The 12535-nt window shown below is 33.6% G+C and overlaps 1 protein-coding gene across 1 annotated transcript in view; it reads left to right on the top strand.

The window, feature by feature from the left end:
- Positions 1-12535, top strand: part of SLC38A6 (solute carrier family 38, member 6) — a 55799-nt gene that overhangs the window by 29527 nt on the left and 13737 nt on the right. Inside the window, exons 6-8 of the mRNA XM_004682085.2 lie at positions 2770-2848; positions 10063-10145; positions 10612-10670. Of these exons, the coding sequence (XP_004682142.1) occupies positions 2770-2848; positions 10063-10145; positions 10612-10670 (221 nt within the window). The remainder of the gene's footprint in view (positions 1-2769; positions 2849-10062; positions 10146-10611; positions 10671-12535) is intronic.

The following is a 12535-nucleotide window of genomic DNA, read 5'->3' as shown; positions in this document are numbered from 1 at the left end:
AAATATGATCTCATATTCATTGAAGCTTTTTACAACTAAAGATCTAAAAGAAATAATAGAAAATTACTGAAAGAGATGAATGTCTGAAACTTTAGAAATGCATGTGGTGTTGGATTAATCCAAGCAAAAAGACTGATGGGCAGATAATAAATTGCATTGTGTGGGAAGTCTGCATTCCTTGTTTTCAAGGTACTTTATCCCTGTGAGATATATTTAAGTAGCCCTAGGCTAGTTTCAGAAAAATTGATTCATGATTTTCATCGTCATTCCATATGTGGATGCTTCTTTGGAATAGATAAAGTATTATAAACAAAGACGCCAAATCTTTGGGGGGGGGTTTAATCCAGAACTTTCCTTTTGTCCTCAAATGATTTAATTTTTTTCTTAGGAGTGTATGAGCAAGATACAGCACCTTTCACAAAGAGCCAATTTTAATGCCTCATAGCTAAAAGAGTTTGCAGAAATGCACTCTTACTTCTGTTGGAGAAAAAGCTCTACTTTAACAGCTGCACTTCTGCAAGGGAAAAAGAAATAGTCATAAACTGGAAAATGTGCACATGTATGTTTTTGTTACAGAGTAGTGATTATTTAACTGTTCTAAATTTTGCTTTGCCTTAGGCACATGTTATTTTACTAAAAATGTTGAGATTGTGTCTGTATGTATTGTCATCTTCTTATAAATTTACACAAACACCTAGTATTTATCCTTTTTATTCACTAGAGTTAAGTTGTCCCAGAGCACTATAATAATTGTGAAGAAGTTCAACTACTTTTAAATATGTTGATTAAGAATGTACGTTCTTCTTCCCAAATTATTTGAAACTTTTTACCAGTTTTCCTCAGATTTTTGCCCTTCAGACTTGACATTCATTTGTGTACTGTTTGTAAATCAAAGGAAAATGTGAAATTTTTCCTAAAATATAAATAAGTAATAAAATTAGCATGTACATAGTATACTTTTTATTCTTCATGCACATACTGTTATTGGCTCTTGGTAATCTCTCTTGTTGGGGTTGAGAGATTATTACTCTGTTAAACTGAAGTTCTCACTCAATCATCTGGGTTTCTATATACTTAAGTATTTGATCTTAAAGTCAATTATTTACAAATGAATGAGTTCTGTATTTTGGAACCACATGAAAACACTTGCTAGAATATGATGGTTTATAAGATTTTTTTCTAATAACTACATTATACATGTATTAAAATGCTATAAAAGCTATCTATCTTAGGTCTTGTCAGATAAAATGTGAGAAATAATACTAATTTCAGATTTTGATTGTATAATACAGAGCCTTGCAAATAAAATGGGGAAAAAATGTAAGTTTTGGCTCTATAATCTTAGTACCTTCCATTGAGTCTTTTTTTTTTTTTAAAGATTTATTTATTTGTACATACAGAACTGGGGTACAGGCCAAAGATGCAGGGACTGTGAGCAGATTCACCAGAGACAGAGTGGGGAGCAGAACAGGCAGACCAGTGAAGTGCGCTGATGAGGGGAGCAGTGATTGAGACAGGAGAGATCTGCTGTGCCATGTGGGTCACCTCCGGGGTGGCAGGATAGAACTGGCACAGAGGTGGCTGCAGCTAGCTTGCTGGGCTGTGCTTTAACCCACTGCACCACCAGGAAGGGCCCTCCATTGAATCTTTTGTAGTCTATTTTCAAGGACAGTATTTTAGAGGATAATTTTAAATAACTTAATGTGCATTCTGTTTTTGTTTTATAATAATATAAGTCTATAATGTTGGGCTGGAAGTGGAGGAGTAGCAGAGAAAAAAAGAGACTTTTAGATCTATATGGGCAGGTCTTTAGTAATAAGGAACAATTTTTTTAAAAGATTTATTTATTGATTCATACAGAACTGGGGGTACAGGCCAGAGATGCGGAGGGTGAGAGGATTCAACAGGGACAGAGTGGGGAGCAGAACAGGCAGATCTACGAAGTACACTGCTGAGGGGAGCAGCGGGCGGGTCAGGAGAGGTCTGCCACGCCATGTGGATCTCCTCCGGGCAGGCGGGGATCTAACTCATGAGGAAGTGGCTTAAGCTTCTTAGTGCAGTGCTTTAACCAGCTGCGCCACCAGGGAGGGGCCCCCCAACATTTTTTTTTAAAGATTTGTTTATTCATACAGAACTGGGGTACAAGCCAGAGATGCAGAGGGTGAAAGGATTCACCAGAGACAGAGCAGGGAGCAGTACAGGCAGATCGCCGAAGTACACTGCTGAGGGGAGCAGCGGCGGGTCAGGAGAGGTCTGCCACGCCATGTGGTCTCCTCCGGGGCAGGCGGGGATCGAACTCATGCGGAAGTGGCTTTAGCCTCTCAGTGCTGTGCTTTAACAGGCTGCGCCACCAGGGAGGGCCAGAAATAAAATTTTAAGCTATATTTATTAAAGTTCTGTTTCAGTATTAATTGTTGCTGCAGTCTAATACCTTGGAAAGTGTGATAACACGAGTTTTTGCAAAAAAAAATTAAAAAATTAAAATTTCACTCATAAATTGCCTATGATCAAGTTCCTTTCTTATCCATTGATAGTTTGCCTTGTACTTGAAATATAAATGAAGCATACTTAATAACCTACCGATCATTCCACTCTGCAGGGTTTATCTCTATTCCCTATAAAGATGTGACTGTAAAAAGAGTGCAGTATGAGTTAATTTTCCCCACATTGTCATAGGCTGGTGGACACCTGTGTTTCTGAATGGAGTATTCTTTAAACAGTTAAAATTTATGGAATTCTGATAGTTTTTTTTTTTTAATTTTCTTGCAGCTATGTCTTCTTATCTTTTCATTATTAAAACAGAACTCCCTGCTGCTATTTCAGAATTTTTATCTGGAGACCATAGTGGGTAAGAAAAAATTTTCACTTTGTGTCTATTCACTTCTTAATTTGATATTTATTAAATTCCAGTGGGAAATAAAATAAATATTACCCCTGTCTTCAGGACACTTGAAGATTAGGGGTAAAATAAATATTACCTCTGTCTTCAAAACACTTGAAGATTAGGCTGGGCATAGTAGTCATAGATAATAAAACTCTCAGCAGACATTTGTTGATCTGTTATGTACAAAGAATTGTGTTGTGAACCATCTGAAGTATTAGGTATGCCCTTACATTCTGCAGGGTAAAATAGGACAGGACAGGTATGAATTAACTCTTGGAAAAGAGTAGTGGAGAAACTTCTGGCAATATGAAAAGTTAAGGTAGGGGGAGGGGTAGAGGCTGAAAGCACTGATAATAAAGGTCTTACTAAACAGAAGAGGCCAGTGTATAATTTTGCTGTCACTTCTCAGCAAACCATAGTGATAAAGTAAGTCATAGTGATAAAGTTATAACTGTCTTTATGTGACATTTCTAATATAAAGCATGATTAAAAAAATCATTTGCAGGAGCTTAATTGTTTAATTTCCTATTTTTTAATGATATTGTAAATAATACTAAACCACAGTATACCTCCTTTCTCCTTATTTTAAAAACACTGGGTTTTAAAGGCTATTTATTCATCTTTTTTTTTAAAAAGGTTTATTTATTTGTGCATACAGAACTGGGGTACAGGCCAGAGGCTCAGGGGCTGCGAAAGGCTTTACCATAGACAGAGTGGGGAGCAGAACAGGCAGATCGAGGAAGTACACTGCTGAGGGGAGCAGCCGGTGGGTCAGGAGATGTCTGCCACGCCATGTGGATCTCCTCTAGGGCAGGCAGGGATCGAACTCATGCGGAAGTGACTTAAGCTTCTTAGTGCTGTGCTTTAACCCGCTGCGCCACCAGGGAGGGCCTATTCATCTTTTAGTGGGAAAAATTAATTTTATTTTTCCTTTAACTATATGGGACAAGAAATTCTGAGAAAAAAAAATAACTTTAAAAGGCAGAAGAAATCCATTTAATATCTTTAATGATAGTTCACTATATTTTCTTTAGTATAACATAAAACCTGTCAGACTTTAGACTTTCATATTAGGTTGTATTTTTACAGAATTTGAACTTATTCTGGATTGCGGGCAGTGTTCCAAATCTAGTTTGCAGAGTGTACACTTGGCTTTCATTAAAGAATTCTACTCTGACAACAGCAAATGTGTATTTGTAAGGGAAGTATAATATACCTTAGGTCAACTAGGAACCATCAAGCAATGTGGGTGAATAAAAAAGAAGGTAGGTAGATGTCTTTAGAATTGTTCATCATCAGAAGATATTGTGCTTTTTTTTTTAACAACATTCTTTACAGTTTATAAGATTTCCACATTTGTTACCACACTTCTTGTTTACATTACCTTGGCTTATCTACTTTTAAGTTTATGCTGTTAGTAAATGATTGCTGTAAGAAACAGTTCAATAAAAATCACTTTTGCATTTGCTGTAAAACGTTCAAGAACAAACTTCTGTTTCTCAAAAAAATCCTATGTGATAAATTTCTTTTGTAACTTGGGGTTAAGAATTGAAGTCAGTATGAAGTGGGATAAGGAATGTTAGACTCAGAGTAAGGAAATGTGAGTTCTATCCATTTCATATTCAGTAAGTCAGAAAAGAATTGGTCTTCCTCTGGCAATACAGTTTGAGCTGTAGGTTCTTCACCTAATAGGAGTACCAGTGGTTCCTCATTATCAAAGTTATTGGGATGAGTAAGTAAGATATTGTACAGATACATGTTTTTATATGCTTATAGTGTAAATGTGAAGAATTAAAAAATTCCAGTAATAATTACTTTATTGAAGGTGGTTTTCTTCCTTTTTACTCTGTCAAGAAGGTCAGAGTTAAATTTGAATGTTTTACCTAAATTACATGTTAATCCTAATAGTTATCACATGTGCTTTCTGTCTTCTTGGCCTTGAAGACAACTTTTGGTCACTCCTATTTACATTTTTTTAAATTGTCATCTGTCTTTGTGAAAGAGGAGACATAAATGTACATGTAAAATTTTAGAAATAGTGAAGGTAGTATGTGATGGAACTGTTATTAAAAGTTAGGTTTTCTTCCATTAAGAGTGATATTTTCATCATAATTTTATATCAAATCAAATGTCTTGTTTTAAAAGCAAAAACAAATATTAATTAGAAAATTTATAAAAATGTTACTTTTACATGTCAGAAATGGACTTCTAGAACTGTATGTTTCAACATATTGTGGTCAGTTGGCATAATCTCTGTTATGATCTTTTAAAATTGTACATCTTTTTAACAGCCTCATCCTGTTTTAAATATAATATATTAATTTACTTTGGATTTTAAAGTTTTGAAAAACAGTAAGTGACTAATTACATTAATTAGTTAGAATACAGATAGATCACTAGTCTTTAAAACTTACTGCTGAAAAATACTAAGAAGGAAATGTCATGATAATTGTCTTAACTATCTAGGGCAATTTATTTCTAGAGTTACACAGTAATATTTCTTCTGAGATAAATAAGATATTATGTACCTTATTTTAGGGTTTGACTCACAATAAATTTTATTTAAAAATTTTCAAGTCTGCTTATTTTCTGGATTACCAGTGAGATTTGATGTACCTCTGTAAAATATTAACCTTTATAAAGATGTTGAAGAGAAACTTTATGTTTGCAGTATTTTAATTGAAAAAAATTCTATTACAAGTCAGAAGCTATAATACTTGTAGCAAAATTTTATGAGGCATCTATATTTTTCATAGAATAACTTGTATTTTTAAAATCTATGGCTGTTAAAAGTTGGAAGCTCTCTGTTAACATTTAATGATCATGTCAGGGGAATATGATTGACACAATTAAGTTGTCTTGCATTTGAGTTACATAATTGATATGGGATGTGAGTAAGATCCTAATTCAGAACATATGATACTCTTGTTCCATTCCATTCGAGAATGAAATTAAAGCAACTTATAAATAAATCTGGTTTTCATTAGAATATGGAAAAAAAACATGTGCATGCCAAAGCATTTGCAATACAGCTAAGGATTTATGCTCTATATTTCATACTTGGAACATTTTTATCATATAGGATTAAATCCACAGATCAAACAAGTTTTTTAGGAAGCATAAAACTTTAATTATTTTGTCTTTAAGAGCATGCATATTTAGATCACATAAGAAAACAGGGGTTCTGTTATGTTATCCTTTTTTATCCCCCTAAGGAAAAAACTTAAAATTAGTATATTATTTTAAAATACTAATTTATATTTATATCTGTATTTATATTTAATATGTGTTTTTTGGGGTTTCTTTTTATTGGTTTTTATTTTTCAGATTGGGGTTTTACTTTATAAATTTTATCATTTCTGTTCTTTGGAAAATATCCCTTGACAAACACAATTCAGTTGACTGTTACATGCGTATGAAGCTTACAGTGTGTTACTGTATTGCCTTTATTTTTGGTGAGTAGCAAAACACTGTATTTATAATTGGCCTTATCAATATAACTTAATAACGGAAAGAAATAAACAGCAGTCAAGCCAGAAATAGACAAATTATGTTTTACAATAAAGCTCTTTTTTATAGGAACTTAAAGTCCAATCCTGTAAAAAAGAAAGTGTAAAGAAAGCACAATCTTGAAATAAATGAGGCAGTATCTGAAAAATACCATAAACTCAGACCACTGAAGTGAGAGCGTATCCCGCTGCTTCTTCACTAGGTCACCATCATCCTTTTGCTGATTTTACAGACGTATGAAGTGAGGCTGTTGAACCAGATGATCTGTGGTGTCCCTCCTAGCTCTCACATTCCATAGCTATGATTCTGAGATATTGCTGAGAGGAGATGAAGTTATTTTCAGGCGCATGGTTCAATGCTTTGAGTAGTCAAGACTTCTATGGACATGGCTTAATTGTGATCAGAAATGCTATAGAGTTAAAAATTATGATATCAGAGTATAAGTTACAAAGTTCTGGATTTTGAAATGTTCCTTTTTTCTTAGGAAAGAGAAAGAGGCTCTCATCCTAAGCATTAACATGAGCCCTTTGCACAGCTCTGCTTCACAACAGCAGGGACAGCAGAACAGATGGAATCTACTTTGGTGCTCCTTTGGGTCTTTTTTCTCCTGGTGCTGCAACTGTTAGATCTGATATTGGATCCCAGAAGGAAGGAGATTTCAGACATAGAGCCCTGGGCTTTTTGCCAACTTCAGAAATTTAGTTGCCAGGTGTTCCTTAATGAGGGGTATTTTGAAGTTCCCCGTTTGTTTCTCATTCAAGATTGGCTAGAAGATGAACATGCTTGGTATCATTTTATATTTTTAATATGTGTGCTCTCTTAAGAGCTCCTGCATACCAGGAATAGAGGAGCATGTGTAAATGAAGAGAGCAAAGCTTTTGATCCATTAGAGCTAGAACTACTTGTGTATAGGTTGTAGTTTCTGGAACATGCAACTTCTAAAGACATAAGTTAGGATGGAGAAGAGAACCTTATGATCATGGTGCTATTTCTACTGTTGCTCCTTCTTTTGTTCTGTTAAAGAAGCTGTCAGAACCCTGTAGTACCCATTAAAATACAGTAGAGGGGACTTCCTCATGAACCAGGCTATAAAAAAGACACAATGAATCATAAAACCTTTGTCAGAGGTAGAAAGGTTGAAACTTATGTAGGAAAGCTCTTCCTTCCTTCTTCCCCCTCTCTCTTGCTCCTTCCTATATAAATGACATATATCATTGTGTAAGTTCAAGGTGTTTGAAGCATTGAATTGATAGACTTATATATTGTGCTTTGATTAGCACCCCAACACCTCCATCATAACACGTTTCTATAACAACATTTAAGATCTAGTCTCTTAGCAACTTTCAAGTATAAGTATGGTTTATTAACTATAATCACAATATTGTGCATTTTATGCCCAGAATTTATTACTCTAACTGCACATTTTTATTATTGGCTCAATATATCTCTATTATCCAAGCCCCTGATCACCATCATTCTACAAGTTCAACTTCTTTAGATTCAACATGGAATTGATCTACACTATTTGTCTTTCTTAGTCTGACTTATCACCCTTTGCAGAATGCCTCTGTTTTTGGTAGTGTCCTTATCTGATTTTGGTATTAGGGTAATGCTGTCCTTGGAAAATGAGTTTGGGGGTGTGCCTTCCTCTTAGGACTGTATAAATTCTTTTAACACTTTAGTAGAATTCATCAGTAAAACCTTCTGGTCCTGGGTTTCTCTCTGTTGGGAGGTCTTTGATTACTTATTCACTCTCCTTACTCATTGGTTTGTTCATGTTTTGTGTCTTGATTCACTCTTTAAATGTATTTTTTTCTAACATATCCTTTTTTTTTTTTTTAAAGACTTATTTATTTTTTCATACAGAACTGGGGTACAGGCCAGAGATACGGAGGGTGAGAGAGTTCACCAGGGACAGAGTGGGGAGCAGAACAGGCAGATCGACGAAGTACACTGCTGAGGGGAGCAGCGGGCAGGTCAGGAGAGGTCTGCAACGCCATGTGGATCTCCTCATGGGCAGGCGGGGATCAAACTCATGGGGAAGTGGCTTGAGCTTCTTTTGCAGTGCATTAACCCGCTGCACCACCAGGGAGGGCCTGTTTTTTAAATTTAACATGATAGTGGGAGATTTGACTACCTGATAGAGAAAAAGTACCTCTGTTGTCCTTGATGTTCCCAGTTTCCACATTAGCATGAAATTTAGTTTGTCTCTGTTGCACGTTTATGTTTTAGCGTAAAAATATGACAGCTACTTTACAAGTTTGGAAAAAAGCAAAGTTATATATGCTATTTCTTACCTAACTACTGTTATCACTTTATTTCCTTTGATTACCCCAAAAATCTTTTTTAAATTATAGTTATCATGCATTTTGTATTTCTGACTTAACATTTTCCATCTTACTAAATTGTTATTTTTTAAAAAGCTGCATAATGTCTTATTGAATATGTTGTTATTGACATAAATATTATAGGATTTCTCTCAGCTTCTTAATATTATAATACTGTTGTGTTCATATGGAATTGTTTATATTTTCATTATTTTCTTAGAATAGATTACCATACTTTTATTACTCTTGCTATATATCGTTAATGTTTTTCCAGAAGATAGTGCTAAAAGACAAGAGCACTAGCAATGTGTGAAGGGCCAGTTAAGCATCATATTTGAATATTATTTTTAAAATAATTTTACCTGCCTCATTATTTATTGCTTTAATTTGTACTACAAATTAGATTTTCTTTAGATATATTCTCTTGTACTTCTTTTGTGAATTATTTGTGCTTTATATTCTAATCTAGTCTCAGGAAGTTAACTTGAATTTTTAGATATTTCTACACATGTATGTTATACTAAAAAAAAAATTAATATACAAACAAGGAGGAAATAAAAATTGTTCCTATTGCTACCATATAGAAATAACTACTTTTAGTATTTTAAGTATTTCTTTCTTATACTTCTATGTGCATCCAATATTTAAAAAAATTAAAATATACCATCACATTTTTAATTTTCCTTTTTCATTCAATATTCTAGTATCTTTATGTGAAATATTTGGTACCCCTTCCCAATGGTAATTCATGACCTTTCCTGAAAATCTGAAAACTATAGAATTCCTTTGTCACAACATTTACAAATATATTACAGATCCTTTTCTTTTTATTAGCTCTTTCACTAATGTTGTTATCATGCCATTTATTTATGTTTATTAAGTAGTCATTTTATTACCTGTAAAATATTCTTTTTTATGATTGTCCCATATTCCCATTGTTTAAAGTTGTCATTGTTTCCAGTTTCTACTAAACATTTTTAATAAACTCGTTTTGAGTTTATATATTTGCTAATTTGTAGTTGAAAATGATATTTCATTGTTCTGATATATTTTTAAATATAAATTCATTAATAATGGTAGGATCCCACAAAAATATATTTTTTTTTAAATTTTTTTTTTATATTAAAAAGTTTATTTTAACATCATTTTTCACATTTTTTTTCATCTCAATTGTAATCCCCATGGGTTTCCCATCACCATCACCAAATCACCCCAAAAATATATTTTTACGAAAGGAAGTCAGTTTTTCCTAATGGGTGGTGTAATGATTGTTGTGTGTATTTATGTATAAACACAAACACTAGAATCCTGTGCCTAAAATAGGACTTTTTTTTCTAATAGGTCTTGGTATCTTGATGGACAAACACTACTAATTATCATTTGTGTTGTGATTGTGTTCCCTCTTGCACTTCTTCCTAAAATAGGTAAGTCTTTCTAGAAGAAGAGGTTATTTGTTTAGCAGAAGGGAAAAAAGAAAGAAATATTAAAGGGCTTTAAAACCTCATGGTACCACATTTCTAGAAGTGGTGGTTGTGAATGATTTTAAATTTGGCCTTACTTTAGAATGTTCAGCCTTCAGCCCTGCCCACTTAACCTATTACTTGGTTTGCAGTAGTATTTTGTCTGCCTCACTAAAATAAAATCTTTACAGTGGAACATTAAAGAGCAGCCTTTCCTTACAGTGTACCATTAGTGGTAAGCCAGTTCCAATTCTGCTATACAGGGCTACACAAATGATCTGTGACAGATAGTTGGAATGTTGTTATTCCCAACCCTAAGCCCCAGATACCAAGCTCTGTAATAGAAAACATGCCCAAGATGTATAGCTTTAGCTGTGTGGTAGGATCACTTTCCTAATAAATTGCTTTTTATTTTACTGTTATTTTACAGGATTTCTTGGCTACACAAGTAGTTTATCATTTTTCTTTATGGTATTCTTTGCTCTAATGGTAAGTTTAAAATATAGTGTATTGCTTATCTCCTCAACTAAATTTGAACTCATTGCATTATTTTTTCTTCTTCTTTTACTTCTGTTTTGTATTGGGAAGGTATCCCATTTTATTAAAAGCACTTTTTCTACAAAATTATTTCACTCTGTATCTATTTTGAAGAGTCTTAGCAAGAGTAGCACTTCAAATAAAATATCTTTATGGTCAACTAAAGTGGAGTGCGCACTAATTGTGTTAAAAACCTTAGATGAGTATAATACATTGTGTATGTGTGTGTAGCAGTTTATTTTTGTATAATAGTATGTATGTTATTATGTGTGTGAGGCACTCAAGCATGAGAATCAGGCTAGTTCTAATCTGTAAAATCAACTTGATTCTAGTCATCTTAATTTTAAAATGTTGTTCCATTAATGAAATCAGAGCTTCTGGGTATTAACGGTTAAGGACATCTAATAAGATTGGGCTGCCTGAATTCTGCCTGTCCTGGTTTATTTAGCACAGATAAGTTCTCATGAAAAGACTACTGCAAAGAAATATTTTCCTTCACATGTGGAATACATTTTTTTCTTACTTTAAGTTAGTTTATTTTTATTATACATAGGAAATGTATCTGTTGGATGGCAAACTTTATTTTGATATATATAAAATAATGTAATGATAAAAGAGAATTTGAACTTCTAGTATATCCTTTCAAATTCTCGAGGATTCACCAGAGACAGAGTGGGGAGAAGAACATAGAACAGGCGGACTGATGAAGTACTCTGCTGAGAGGAACAGGGGAGGAGTGGATGGATCAGTTGGAGCTCTAGCCTGCCCCTGAGGCGTGGCAGACCTCTCCTGATCCATTCGCTGCTCCCTTCAGCAGTGTCCTTTGTTGATCTTCCTGTTCTGCTCCCCACTCTGTCGCTGGTGAAGTATCTCACCACTCCTGCACCTCCGGCTTGTACTCCAGTTCTGTATAAATAAATAAATAAATCTTTAAAAAAAAATCCAAATCTTTAGAATTCCTGCATGAGGTGAAAGTGATTCTAATTTCAGTCTATAGCAATGTTTATACATTAATGGTTTTAAAACTAAATATATAAAATGTGTTCACACTTAATCATTTGTTGAATTTATTAAAGTCATCGCCTTCCCTGACAGTGTCTGAAATATCATACAATTATGAACTGCACATTTACCTTTAAAGAAAATTTTGTCTTTTTCAATTTTATTGAAGTATGATTGGCATCCTTTATTGTGTAAGTTTAAAAAGTATAGCATAATGACTTGACTTACTTACATATGTGTAAGATGATTACCATAATAAGTTCAGTTAACATCCATGAGCATGCACTTTTTAGGCTCTACATTGTAGAGGGAAGCAACAAATATTTTCATCATAAGGTGATTATTAAGAAGTATCTACATGGTTAGAAGTGGTCTACATAGGTAAATGAACCATATAGATGGTAAAGAGAATCAGTATAGATAATGCTGAATTGTTTTCCTCACAGATAATTGGCAATATATGCATTGCATAGGTAGAAGTAATTTGGTTTTTATAGTCAGTAGTTTAAAACAGGTGAGCTATATTGATATGACTATTGTATTTTTCACATTATTCACAGTATTATTTCACATGTCTATCATAGTAGATACTCTTTAATTCAATACAGATTTTTACTATAGCAGTCATATGGAAATAATATTCTTATTCAGCATTTATTATGAATGCTTTGCAAACCATATGCTCAGATTTTTACCTGTGAGCACAAGTTAAATATGTCTGCAATGGGACAATGAAGACATCCCTTTAAAAATATATATTCTTTTTTAATTGGCATATTTATCATAGATTCTCTTAAATACTAAGTTTTGAAACA

Source organism: Condylura cristata, unplaced genomic scaffold (genome assembly GCF_000260355.1).
Source record: "Condylura cristata isolate star-nosed mole 26May11 unplaced genomic scaffold, ConCri1.0 scaffold00013, whole genome shotgun sequence".
Classification (NCBI taxonomy): Eukaryota; Metazoa; Chordata; class Mammalia; order Eulipotyphla; family Talpidae; genus Condylura; species Condylura cristata.
Note: the sequence above shows the minus strand (reverse complement) of the source record. Positions and strands in the feature narration are given on the sequence as shown.